General features: G+C 34.8%; 1 protein-coding gene across 1 annotated transcript; it reads left to right on the top strand.

Moving 5' to 3' along the window:
* The first annotated feature begins 304 nt into the window (after positions 1-304).
* On the top strand, positions 305-898 carry LOC149218652 (uncharacterized). The gene has a single exon (XM_089386607.1). The coding sequence runs from the start codon at positions 305-307 to the stop codon at positions 896-898; it is 594 nt and encodes a 197-aa protein (XP_089242733.1).
* Positions 899-15373: the final 14475 nt, after the last annotated feature.

The following is a 15373-nucleotide window of genomic DNA, read 5'->3' as shown; positions in this document are numbered from 1 at the left end:
GTTAGGGATCCCCTTCAGAGTTATTAACATTTATGGACCTTGCCTGAATAGCCTTGTTTTCTGCGATCGCCTTCTAGATTCGGAACAATTTTCTGCTAGTAACTTGATAATTGGAGGGGATCTAAATTTTTCTATAGGCTTCGCCGAATCTTGGGGCCAGCGTGCACAAAGGGACCCTCTCTCAGACTACTTCTCGTCCTTTTTGGAACTTCACCATCTGATAGACATCCCTGTTGCAAAATTACAGGCCACCTAGAGGAATAATAGGGTGGGGGAAAATGGCCTAGCTAGGAGGTTGGACCGAATGCTGGTCAAGGAACAGGTTATGGATATGGGCCTCAATATTAGACAATGGGTTGGGACAGGAGGGCTCTCTGATCACTTGCCTATTTATATGGAAATAGGACGAGGTAGAGACAGGCCGAAGGGCCCTTTCAAGTTCAGCTCTACCTGGCTCAAGGATGCAACATATATCAGCATGGTCACTGATTTTTGGAAATCAAACCCACCAGGGGTTGGAGGTATAGCTACGGCCAGATTTATTAGCAACTTATCGGAGTTGAAGAAGATGTCTAAAATCTGGGCCCATCAAAAAAGACTTCAGGATGATCAATCATTGAGACTGATTGAGAATGAACTGGAGGTATTTGAAAAAGAGATGGGGGGACTATTCATATTTGAGGAGCACAAGAATAACATCACATCCCTCTACTCTGCCTGTGGTAAGATCCTCAAAGATAAGGAAGACAAATGGAGATTGAGGAGCAGGGCCATCTGGATTCAGGAAGGGGATGCAAATACTAAATTCTTTCATAAATTTGCTAATGGGAGGAAAGCTATCAACACTATTTGGCAAATGCAAGATGAACAGGGAAGGACTGCACACACTTTCCCTTAGCTCGCCTCTCTAGCAAGCTCACACTTTAAACGGGCCTATAGTGACCCCAGGGAGATTAACTTAGCAGAAATAATCCCGGTCGCTCAGTTCTTCCCTAGATATGTGGAACAAGATGAGGAAGAGGAATTGATGCAGGAGGTCACATTGGGGGAGTTGGAGGACACTTTAAAATGGTTCAGCAAGGACAAAAGCCTTGGACCTGATGGATGGTCCATCAAATTTTACTTGGCATTTTTTGAGTTGATTGGACTGGATCTCCTCAGAGTTGTGGAGGAGTCTAGGGTTTTGGGACGTTTGGAATCGGCCATTACATCCACATTCATTGATCTGATCCCGAAAGCTGACAACCCGACCACCTTTGGTGAATTCCGCCCCATCTCGCTGTGTAACTGTTTGTATAAGATTATAGCCAAAATTATTGCAAACAGATTGAAGCCTATCTTATCTAAGCACATCTTGCCTGAACAATTTGCGTTCCTGAAGGATAGACAAATTCATGAGGCGATCGCTACGGCTCAGGAAGTATTACACACTCTTCACAGTAAGAAAGGCAAAGGTATGATAATGAAGGTGGATTTATCTAAAGCATTTGACCGGGTGCATTGGTTATATCTGAGAATGCTTCTTACCCACCTTGGTTTCCCTTTTATTTTCATTAAATGGATTATGGGATGCATCACTAACATTCCTTTCAGTGTATTGGTCAATGGGAGTGCAGCTCCATTTTTTTCTTCGGCTCGTGGTTTGTGACAAGGGTGTCCTCTCTCCCCACTGCTTTTCCTCTTGATAATGGAAGGCCTTGGTCGGATATTAACGGAAGAGCATAGAAGAGGCAGACTCTCTGGTATTAAGATTACAGATGACTGCACGCTCACACACCTTCTTTTCGTGGATGACGTGCTGATATTTCTCAATGGAAGTGTGGGGGATATAACATCGATCAGAGATATATTTTCCTTATTTCAAAAGGCCACTGGGATGATCATCAATGAAGGAAAATCTACACTAACGGTTGCGACCTGCACATAGCATGAAATTCATTATGCCCTTCATAGATTTAACTTTACATTGATTGCTCTGGAGGAGGGGCTGAAATATTTGGGATACAAGTTAAAGCCGATAGGATATAAGACTGCAGACTGGACTTGGCTCATTGTTAAGCTGGAAAAATGGCTAAGTACATGGTACTTAAGATTATTATCTCGCGCTGGCAAGTTGACACTCATCAAGAGTGTTCTGGAAGTAACCTCGGTCTATTGGATGTCTCTAGCTTGGATTCCTCAGGGCATTCTGGCTAGGATACAAAATCTCTGCAACAGATTCTTATGGAGGGGCAATCAGCCAAGAAGAATTTTTGCTTGAGCAAAGTGGGATGCCCTCACTCTTCCAAAAAAATGGGGTGGTTGGGGACTCAAAAAGCTTGATGATTTTTCCTCAGCCCTAGCTGCTAAACTTGGTTGGCATTTGGTTGCTTCAGACAGTTTGTGGACTGTTCATGTAATGGAATGGATTAGAAGACCGACTAGGCTCTACACAGGTATTTTGATTATTTGGAAGGCTGTCCTGAAAGCTTTGGATCCCATCCGCGCGAGCATCACCTGGAGAATTCATTTGGGGAACAGGGTTCGAATTGGCATTGACCTGTGGATTGGCTGTGGGAATATGCACAGATTACCTCCAGATCTCTTACAACACCTAAGGGAGCATCATATCACCCTCCTCACTCACATTGCTGATGAGAACAACACCACATTTCTTCAACAGGCTTGGAAATCCGAACACCTACTCAACATTCCTCCACCTTGGCAGCAACATTGGAGGAACTATATACAAGCCCTCTTAGAGGCCCATATTCGATTGACAAGGGGTGATGACGAGATCATCTAGGCTTTGGCAAAATCAGGGAGATACACTCCAAAGGAGGGATACATTGTGTTGGTGGATCCTCGAAAGCCCCCCATTCTTCTCAAATGGTGGAAACACCTCTGGAAACTCAAGGCACCTCCAAGATCCAGACTTTTAATGTGGTGCATTTTGAGGAATAAAATCCCAACGGGGGATAACTTGATGAAGCGATCTTTCCTTGGCCCTCACTGGTGTCATTTTTGCTAGGATGGTGAATCTGCTTCCCACATTTTCTTGAATTGCCTTGTAATTCGCCACTTATGGAACCTTGTATCAGTCGCTATCCCATCTTTATGTAGCTGGCTCCTAGGCACACTGGACGAGGCTTGGGACAAGTGGTATTCCATTGTCACACCTCACAAACTGAGGAATCTCTCTGTTTTGGTTTGTTGGGCGGTTTGGATTGCCCGCAATCAGATTATCTTTCATAATTCCCCTCCTCGGTGGACTACCATTGCAGCCTTGATCAAAGCGGATTATGACCTCATCCCTGATGACCTGCCCTTAGCTAGAGCCCGAATCATCTCTCATGAACTGATCGATCACAATCGTCCCTGGGCATATTTTGATGGGGCTGCATAGGTGGATGGTTGTTTGGGGGGGGGGGGCTATCCTTCACCTATCTGAGAGGCACTCCTTTTGGCTATCCATGGGATTGAGAGGGGGCACAAATAACTTTGTTGAACTTTCAGCTGCCTATTACATCATCCGTTTTGCTACAGAAAAGAACTGCCATGCTCTACAACTGTTTGGTGACTCTATGATTGTCTGTGACTGGTTGAATAAGCGTTCCTACTGCTGGTCTTTTTCATTAAGACATATTCTAGATGATGCATTAATATTGATCTCCAATTTTGATTTCTTCTCATGTAATCACATCTACAGGGAGCGGAACACAGAGGCTGACCATCTATCCAAGGAAGGCGCGATCCGGGAGTAGGGCATCTGGCTGATCAATGAACAGATTGATGGAGTTAGCTACCAGTACTATCACAGACCCTTCGTGGACATCATGGTCTAATTTTTGGACAGTTTTGTTTGTTTGTTTGTTTGTTTGTTCAGTTTTGTACATATTAATCATGCTGTTTATGAACTGTTATGCGGCCAATATGATTGGCACTGCACATATTTTTGGTATTATCTCCCTGCATGGATCAAAATAATATTTACACAGTTGTTTGGATTATTTTTTGGACTCCTCCCTGACTCTGTTAGGGCTACTACCCAGATGAGACATTGGTAGTAGGTTGTTGATATTTCTTCGATTTTGCTTTATGTCGATAGAAATATCGCAATATGCATATGCATCTACAAAATGTAATTTCTTCCACTAATGAAATTATGAATTTTTCCATGGGCAAAAAGAAAAACAATAGAAAAACCATATTTAACATTATAAAAAACTATAAATTATCAAAAGGCAAGTATTAGAAAATTGAAGGTTGAAGGTGACGTGTTTGTGTGTGTATTATAAGCATTAGAAAATTGAAGGTTGAAGGTAATGTGTTTTTGTGTGTATTGTAAGGTGGTAATCAACATCACTCTTTATAACCAAAATTATCTTTCTACATTGACTAGTGCTAAGAAGAAAATGAACATTGCAAAGATAAGAACTAATTCTCATGAGCTTCGAAGTGAAACCAGTTGTTGGTCTATTCCCAAAACACCTTGGGACGAAAGAATTTGCCCCTTTTGTGATACTAAGAGAGTTGAAGATAAAAAACACTTTCTCTTGGATTGCACAACCCTTACATTTGTTCTTTTTTTAAAACATTTGCCACACTACCAACCTTTTTGACTTGTTAATTCAACAAAACTATATTGGCCTCAGAATGCTTCTCCCCCAACTTTTTGGTCATAGAAATAAAATATTAAAGAGTTAGTTAATCACTTATTTTTTTAAGGTCTGATAGACCATATTGGTCTTAGCGGACGTTAACCATCATCATAAAAAAAAAAAACTATTGAAAAATTATAGATCTAAGTGAATATATATAAATTTTATTATTTATACTTAATAGATAAAATTCATAATTTTAAATAATGGTTTATTTCATTGTTATTGTTGTATATTTAATAAATTTTGGCCCATTAAATTTCCAATTAGATATTTTTTCAAATTTTAAAAGATACAAAATATATACTCATACCATTTATTATTTACTTAAAACATTAATAATTATACTAAATTTATTAGCTGTAATAATTATATAATTTTTCATAAATAAATGAAATATATATCTTCTCACAACGCTTTTTAAATTATAAAAATATATTATAAAAACTTCACAGTTCATCCATTAATTATAAGTATAAGAGTCAGCTTGAAAAATATTAAACAACGCTTATTTGTGAATTAAAAGCTATGAACATTGTAAGTTTCATCACTAATTGATAAAATGCTCCATTCCCAAGGGATCTTTTAGGGGTAGTATTAAAGGACGCTTATTTGTGAATTAAAAGCTATGAACATGGTAAGTTTCATCACTAATTGATAAAATGCTCCATTCCCAAGGGATCTTTTAGGGGTAGTCATTGTCACTCGAGAACCTTTTAAGATATCATAGAAATGTAGAAAATTATTTTCTATGCAAATGAAGATAAATATTAAAAATTACTTGTAAATATTGAAATGGAAAATATATTATATTTTTTCATTTTGAGGTAAAGAAAGTTTTATAAAATGTTATACTCGTAATTATTTTTATGAATATATATATTTTTTAATTGGAAATTATTTTTCCATTACAAGAAAAAGAAAAAAAGGAATGTTCAACTTTTTTCATTATTTTTAAGAGTTGTAAAATTATTAATAATTTTTTCTTTATAATAAAATGATATATTCAAAATTTTCCGCAATAAAAAAAAAAAAAAAGAATGTTTTAACTTTTTTTTCTCTACCATGACGATTCAAAAAAATAAATTTTATAATTTTATCTAACACAATCTCAAAATTATAGAGCATGCATGTCTTACTTATTTGTTGACTTTATAGTTTAATAATGGGCATTGATGAATTGTATTCTTGTTTGAAGAGTGATAGAAAATTGAATCAATTTTTATGGTCTATTTTTTTGCTACTTGGATTTACCATCTTTTGTGGCTACATAATCTTCTGCTCCACTAAAGGATAATATTGGAATATACATATGACTTGATTTAATTCATTTTGATTTCATGCATGTGACTTTTCTTTATAAATTATATTATGGAATTATGAGTTTGACAATTTTTGTAAATTATGTTATTTGCAGGTTGTTTTGTATAGCTGTTGAATGCAAAGTTAGGTTAACATATTGAAATATTTTTATCATATTACATTAAATTTAAAAGGTAAGTAAATTATAATCCTTAAGAAGCATGTTTAGATTTCTTGGAACATTAGTAGTCAAATGCAAAGTTAGGTTAACATATTGAAATATTTTTATCATATTACATTAAATTTAAAAGGTAAGTAAATTATAATCCTTAAGAAGCATGTTTAGATTTCTTGGAACATTAGTAGTCAATGCACAGTCAATGTAAGCTAAACCCTAGAGACAAGACCTCAATTATTAATTATGATCCCGTCATATATTTGATTAGAAATTTGAACTTTGATCATAATTTTACATTGAATTTTGATTTATTGATGGTTCCATTTGATTTGGGAGTTATTTTTTATGATTTTCCAGTAAATCCCTTCATTACACATCAACTTACACAACATCTAACTGAATTTGATGCTTTGGTCTTGTGGTATTTAATGCCAATAGCAAGCTTATTTAAATTTTATACATTAACTGTTCCTATTTAGTATCAAGCATCAAAACATTCAAACATAGATTGCCTCTAAGGCTTATCTTACATCGTTTGCTAATATTCCAAGAAATTTAGACCTACTTCTTAAGGATTATAATTTATTTAGCTTTTAAATTGAATCTAATATGATAAAAATCTTTCAATATGTTGACCTAACTGTACAAAACAACCTGCACATAACGTAATTTACAAAAAATGTCAAACTCATAATTACATAACATAATTTATAAAGAAAAGTCACATGCATGAAATCAAAATGAATTAAATCAAGTCATATCTAGATTCCAATATCACCTTTTACAATGCGAAAGAAGACTATGTAGCACTGAAGATGATGGTTGGTAAATCTAAGTAGCAAAAGAATAGACCATAAAGGCTGATTCAATTTTCAATCACTTCTCAAACAAGAATAGAATTCACCCATGCCCATTATTAAACTATAATTTCAACAAATAAGACTTGGATATATTAGCTCTATAAATTTAGGATTATGTTAGATAAAACTTATAATAATATTTTCTTGAATTGGCATGGTAGAGAGAAATAAGTTGAACATTCTTTTTTTATTGTGGAAAATTTTGAATATCTCATTTTATTGTAAAAGAAAAATGATTAATAATTTTAAAAATCTCATAAAAATAATGAAAAAAAAGGTTCAACAATACTTTTTATTATTAAAAGATCTTAATACTTTTTTTTAATTGTGGAAAAACCTTAACCTTCCTTTTTATTGTAATGGAAAAATAATTCATAATTTAAAAATTAATAAAAATAGGTCATAAAAATAATGGCACATATACTTCAAGTCTCACTAGCACAACTGGTTGAGGATGGGCCTCATTAATAAGGCAACCTAGGACCAAACCTCACGAGGGATGGTTGTGCCTTGTGCTAGGGGAGGAGACATGCTAAAAAATCCAATTAGCTTAGGGCTGGTGTGGCCTAGGTCGGGTGCGATCCCCTAGTGACTTTGACGGATTAGATGCCCTTGGGTTGCGACCCCTCAAGCCACAGGTCAAGCCTAGAGGATCACAGGGAATTTGACTAAAAAATGACAAGTATAACATCTTATAGAACTTTCTTTACCCTTAAATGAAAAAATATAACATAATCTCCATTTCAATATTGACAAGTAATTTTTAATATTAATTTTCATTTGCATAGAAAATAATTTTCTACTCTTCTATGACAAGTTAAAAGGCTCTTGATTGGCAATGTCAACTTCAATTTTGATCTGTGTTAAGTATTGATTTGTTCATCCCTTTCAACTTATCCACAATAAGAGGGAAACAAGATTCCAAGCTAGGCAATGATTTGCCTAACCAATTAGTCTTACACATGCATGAACGTAATGAATGATTGACATAGAGTTGGGCAACAGTTTGCCCATCCAAATTGTTTTACCAATTCATGCATGCAATGGAAATATTAAGACAAAGTTGGGTAACGATTTTCCCATCCAAATCGTTCTATCTACTCGAGTACAATGGAAAGATTATCATAGACCTGAGCAACAGTCTACCTGTCTAAATTGCTCTACCCAACCATGAATGAAATGGAGAGGGTATGCTACATATGGGAAATGATTTACCCATTCAAATCATTGTGCACAAACATAATTACCTTGCAAAAGGGAATGCCAAGACCAACTTCGATTTACCCCTCCTATTCAATTTGTTCACATATATAATTCAATAAATAGAGAAGCTAAATTTTGAGCATGAATTTCCCATCCCCTTTGATATATTAAAGCATAATTTCAAAGAAGAAAGCTCTTAATTTTGGACATAGATTTTCTCACCCAAATCAATCTATTCAAGCATAAATTGAATGCCAACAAATTTGCGAAATCTAGGCATTGGCGTGTTTATACAAGATAATTGCCCATGCATATCTATAATGCAAGTAGGATGCTAATTTTGGGGATAAAATATGGCTCATTCTCCATGCAACATTCACAATCATTAAGTGGAAATTTGAAACAAATATCAGACAGAGCTACAACATTAAAATGAGTTTGCAATTCACAATGTAATTCACATAAGCATCTAATTTAAAGCAATCGAAAGCATAAAAGCAAATATGGCTTTTCCTAATGAGAAATTACCAAATTCCCATTGAATTACTAGAAATCACAACAACTCTTTGCAAACCAATATATATCCACAGTTTTTCTTTATTGTTTGTAGCTTCACATACCTTGCGACCATATCCTACTATATTATTTTCAAGCATGCAATCTTTCAACATCATTATTTGGTATTAATTTCATAGTAGAAGGGAGCTTTCTACATAATTTATGGAAAAGTTAAGATACCACACTATTTTTCTACTAGTATTATCCTCAAGGAATTTGAATTTCCTAGGAAGTTTAAATCAAAGGTCAATACACAACTAGCATCAAAGTGAGCATCAATATATCATTTTCAAAAATGGGATTTCATCCAGAAACCATAACCCTGCATCATGAATACTAGTTAAAAGACAATGATTTCATAATTACTTAAGGAATATTTTGAAAACACAATTATACCTTATTGAGTTTGAATTCTAGTTGTTGATTTTTTATTGTTTAATTCATTAGCTTTGCCAACTCAAATTTGGCCAACCTATTTCCACCGTGCATACTCGCGGAAAAGTTATTTTCTTGGGACTGTTGAGCTATGTGGGACACACCAAGGGAAAAATATGATAAGTAATATAGCAAGAGATATGCCAATGAAAATAACATTTATCGAGATATATAGAGGTGATAAGGTCATTCACTAGTCTTTATAGGCAAGCTCAACCCCAGTACCAAGTAGCTCCAACAATAATGTGGAGTATGTTAACTCCTAGATAGCAATGGTTTGGTCTTGACTTCAAATTATATTCATTGATCCAAGCTTAGAGCTCAAGTGAAAATTTTGAAGCATTTAAATACATTTTAGATGAGGTCTCTACACCAATGGAATGCCTCGAAATTTAGAGGACGAATGAGCACTATTGCCTAGTGTTATGTAAAATTATGCTCTCTTTTTTTAATTAATTTCCAAAACAATGCATTATCACCCACCTAGGTGCCAGGTTGATAAATTAGTAGTTTTTCTTGTATTTAATTAAAAAATGATTATTCACGCCTACTTGAATGTTACCCTGTGGATTTTTCTCTATTTTTAGTTTCACTTAAAAGTTGATTTCTCAAATTCACTAAAATATCAATATTTTTAAGTTCCACTTAAAGTGGGTAAATTTTAGATTCAACTAATGTAGTCACATGTTCATATAATTTTACCTAGATTTGGTTGGGCTACAATGAAGGTACGAGCCTCACGGGGGAATAAAGACTCCTTGTACTTACTACACACCACACTCTAACATAACTATGAGACATATCTCCTCCCATAACATGAATACTCATGGCGTGTATGTTACCTCTACCCATGGAAAGACGGGTCTCCTCTATCCAATTCTTTGATCATTCATATCCTATATGAGTCTATGTGTCTCTCATCGAGACCAAGTAGGCATCTTATCTTTACCACTCCCATTAAAAACATATGTTACAACCCCTTGTTGTGTCCCAAAGGTAAAGATTGGTTCCATATATTGCACATCTCATTAATATTTGTCAAGTAGCATTGTTCAATACACTGACAATAATCACGAGCAAGTGGAACATTAAAAATGGCTATCCATGATACGGACCACACAATTTGGCTCCCATCTTGGCGTCCATCTACATGCACACATGTATCATCATATCATGTGATTAACTACTTGTATGAGTCATAGTTAGCACAATCTTATATTATTGCATATCATAATCATGCCATTCAGGTCAAGCATACAATTGAGTAAAGGCTTATAACATTGCATGCCATACATCATGCATTTCAGATTAAGCAATCAATTTTAGCAAAGGCTCATCTAGCCTTAGGCCTCCTTCCTAAGCCTCATATCATCAACAACTCCCTTATCAAAGTCCCTCATGTGCCTACATATCTTGTCATAGCTCAACATGTATTGTGTTAGGGTAAAGTTCATTCTTTAGGGCTAAAGACTAAGTCAACATTTCAACAACAACTGGCTCGCAAAGAGAAAACATGTCAAAAGGTGGGATTTGAACTCACATGGGGAGGAAACAACTTTTCCCCTTAACCATTCAAGATACACCCAATCGACATTCAAGCCTCATAACATATCAAGATATAACAACATTGTTTACCAACACAACTCATGAGTTCAATAAACCAATAGTTACAAGTCAAGGCTTGTACATTAGCCTTGTCCCTACATCATTACATGTCTATATATATACAATCACAATAACATGGCATATCAACCATCATCAAAAGAGAAGATGGGTTTTCTCAACTACTTAGAGTCAACTTGCAAATCAAATGCATAGTTGAACTTAGGAAAATGAGGTTACGAAACTTTATCACGAAGTTACTATGCAGACAAAAATAGAAACTTGAGGTGCATATGATTTGTGTCTTCTTCAGTAGCTAAACTAGGACTCTAAAGGTCCCACTAAAGCTTCACTCAATGCATCGTAATGAATAGTAGTTAAGGTTTAGAATATCTAACATATGAAGGACATAGAGTTGAAACCCCTATAGAATAATCATTATATAATTGATAATGAATGAATGGAATGATTATACAATGAACCTTGTGATGATATAGTATTGACTAATGAATGTTTTTGTTTTCCCCAAAATAATAATGATAATAATTGCAATTTCATAAATAAAAACAAAATTGCATTCCTTGCATGTTGATGAGCATGTATTAAGTCCTTCATCAAGACCCTCTGTATCAACAACACAATAAACAAATTGGAATTACATGCCCCACCCATTGAGTACAAAATTACTTGCATGCATCTCTAAAGCATAAACATTTCCAACAATATATCATCATACACACAACAATAAATCGCACATCAACCTCAAGAAAGCCTCATTAGTGTTAAAACTAGCCATCTAGATCTTGTGCTTATGTGAGATCACATAATCCTAACAAAAAAGGCATCAATTGTTCACATATATGAACCCAAATTGTACCATAGAAACCGCAAAAAGAACATAAACCATCCCCTTTAAACAAATTTTAGAGAATATTTGTATTCATAATTAGAGGATTGACCATCTTCATTTTAAATATACATTGACCAACTTCTAGCAAAAGCCTAGCCTTGGATAACCCATTTACTAGATCATTCCTTTCCCCTTATACATATTGAAAAGAGATTCAATTAAAGGCAACTACAATGTTTTTAATTTCCTAAAAATGGGATTTAATGAAAATTTTTCTAAGGAATATATTGCTTGCATCCAATTGATTGCCACTAATGATTTACCCAATATCTGAATTTTTGGAACATCTTTTTCTCTTGGTTACACAAATCTTCTAGCTATGCATTTATATCAATAATATCCCTCATATTTAATCTTCTTCTTATGAGCCCAGTGTAAAGCTTCATGTTTAATATTTTTCAAACTTTCCTCAAATTGTAAAATAGCTGAAACATCATAGGACCCATCATATGAAACCCACTTTTCTTCAACCAATAGAATGAAAGCATCCTCCTCCAACCAATTGGTGTTAAATTTAAATGGATTTGGAGGATTTCTCCCAATTCAATCCATTTCGATAAATACATAAACAAAGGTATAACTCTCCCCCTAAACCAACCCATTGTCATACCTTTCTCTAATCACTAATCAATTCCTTTGTCAACAAAAAATGATCCAACCTCTTTTCAATCATATCCTCTCACACCCTCGTGTTCCTCTTGGTATGTCTCAACATGATGGGATCTACATCATAAAAACACAAGCCCTCCAATCTCATCAAGAAAAAGTTAGACAAAATATCCTCTTGGGATTAGGGACCCCATATTTCAAGTTTGCAAACAGAAAATTAAGATCACCCCCTCAAATGACATTCTATAACCTAATGGACTCCATACTAAAAAAATTATCCCAATGACCTTATCAACATAAGGCCCATGTATGTTCATAACAATTACCTCTTTATGTGAATCCTAGGAGAAAAAATGACTTTGAACCTTCAATCACAAGATTGGAAGGTAGAGAAAAGTAAAACCCCAGTCCTCTGACCCATAATCAAACCACTCAATCTCCCTCTAGGATCTACAAAAATGAATCCACAACCCCTAATATTTTTCCAACTCAAAAAGAATCTTGTTCCCATCTCACAAAGATTCTTGTAGTAACACAATATCAAACTTTTGAAACTCTATGAGTATTTTAAGGGATTTCTTTTAGGCCACATGGTCTTGTGCAATCAAAGGAGACATGAGGCACCCCTACTAGGGCTAAATTTTCTCTAAGATCCTCAAAATAGAATGTTGCTTACCAAACAAAGCATTGTAGAAAGCCTTTTCTTGAGCAATGTAGAGGTTAGATTTTTTACCTCTACCTAACCACTGTTTCCTTTCCCTTCATAACATTCCAACCCTCTTTCCACTCCCATCCAACATCTTCTATCACCTCTTCAATGATCTCAAACTATAGTTTTCTCTTCTACTATAAAATCCTTCCTGAGATTACTCCCATCATTATAACCCTCTTCACTTTGCACAAATCCAATGGAACCACTTTCAACATAATAAAACCCCACTTCCCCATTGGAAATGCATCCCCCTTCATCTCAAAATGATTTAACCCCCCCAAACCACTTCAAGACAGAGACAAGTCCTTACAACTATCCCCTACATAAGTCACAATCCCATTTTTTCTAAAAACAAAAGAACGAAATTGCAAAGTTAATGAGGCTAGGTTTTTAAAAGACTTGCATATGATTCTTGCCATAAAGAATCCCCTTTGATGGTGAGCTACTCTCAACAGCCACTCAAGCATCCTCACTAGTATCCTTTACATTAATCCCATCCAACATGCCAACCTCCTATTGATCAATATATGCACGTCCTTGTGATTCCTTTTCCTTTTTTTTATGAAGTGTTAATCTTATGTATCACCCCTTAGTTTCTTCAAACGTTTAGGAAATGTGGAAATAAAAGCATTCAAAATTATCTACATTAACCTACTCCACATGGTATATTTCTACAACACTACACTTAGAAAATTTCCAAATATGAATGTAAAGAGTTATATTTCCCATATCCTGCATTTCTCAAACACATAGTTGTTTCCGCAAGAATGCGGAATATTTTCATAAATAAAAATCCACATCCTGTATTCCACAACAACCAACACTTTAGTTATTTTTTATGGAACATGGAGAATATGTTCACCATACTTTTGCATTCCCCTTTCTTGCATTGTTCAACACACTTATTTGCATAATGTGGAGAATTGCATATACCAACTCTGGCATTTCCTCAACTCCACAATCTAACATAACATCGATAGTTATCGATTTTCACAATTTTTTTGGAATGCAGAAGATTATCAACAAGGCCATTTCCTCACATTCTCAAGAAGCTCCATGCCTTTGCATTTGCACATTCCTCAAATTGCACTCTTTAATTTCCATAGCCACTTTTTCATTATAGAAAAGTAAGATTCATTATTAAGAGATATACCATATTCCACTTTGCCACATGAAGCACTCTTTTCAAAGTGATTTAAAGTCTCACTAATAGTGTGTATTTCACATAGTTGAAAGACATGATTATTAAAGAAGCCATTATCTTTGCATTCATACTTTCACATGAATATGGTAGTTGTTATTAATAAATGACCTTTTGGAAGAACATATACCATCATGGTAAATTAAATACTAATTCAATGACACTTAATATTGTTTAAGTCCTCATTAAATGTGTATCATTGTGCAATCACTACCAAATTTTATTAAAGTTTGATTAAGAAAATATAGCAAATAGAAGAAGGGATCCATTATGTGGAGACACTACCAATACTCTAGGATGAAAGAACTATGACTTTCAATGGTCTATTGCATATAGATGGGAGGAGCCTTTGTTATTATTGCAAACATATTTTGGTTAGTTATATATAGCTTTGTGCAAACTTTCGTAGGGATAGTAACCAAAGGAAAAATCCATATTTACACATGGAACGCCAATAAACTTATTCAAGGTCTGTTCTAGCATTTTATGGGATTCTTGATAATGGATTCAATGGAAATAATTTCACTATTTTGGCATCCTAATTGGTATGAAATATCATTCACACTAGTCATGGATTCCAGTTATCTATAAAGTCAAATCAAAATTCAATCAATGGGGATCCCATTGAGTTAACCCTATTAGTCATGTGGTTCTTATCAAAGCTCTATTAATTACTCTTCCATTGTTTCAATTCTCATCCCTTCTAGCCACTTTGAGGATTCATCTACAATTGACATAAGAAATTAGTAAATTTCTATGGCAAGGAGGAAAATATAATGCCAAAAAATTCCATCTGGTAAAATGGGAAATTATCCGTACCCAAAAATTCCATGGAGGATTAGGCATCAGAGATCCTTCCCTAATGAATCTTTCCATTAGAGAAAAACTTGTATGACAGTTGATTTCTCAGAAAGAGGAATGGTAGAAACATGTCATCAAAATAAAATATTTCTTGGGGGATCATTTAAATTGCTTGAATTTCCTTACTTGTGTTTGATGGGGATTATCAATGTGGAAGCTTATATCAACAATTTTTTCCCTTATCAAAGAGAAACTAACATGGATCCTAGAATATGGTAGGTAGATAAATATTTGGAACTGTGGGATCCTTGGGTATCCTCCTTTGGATCAAAATTTAACTATCTTTCCTTCGTGAATGGTTA

The sequence above is a fragment of the Pinus tabuliformis genome, chromosome Q (genome assembly GCF_031772625.1).
Source record: "Pinus tabuliformis cultivar Carrire ecotype Pingquan chromosome Q, CPIR1, whole genome shotgun sequence".
Classification (NCBI taxonomy): domain Eukaryota; kingdom Viridiplantae; phylum Streptophyta; class Pinopsida; order Pinales; family Pinaceae; genus Pinus; species Pinus tabuliformis.
This window is presented reverse-complemented; position numbering and strand designations above follow the sequence as displayed.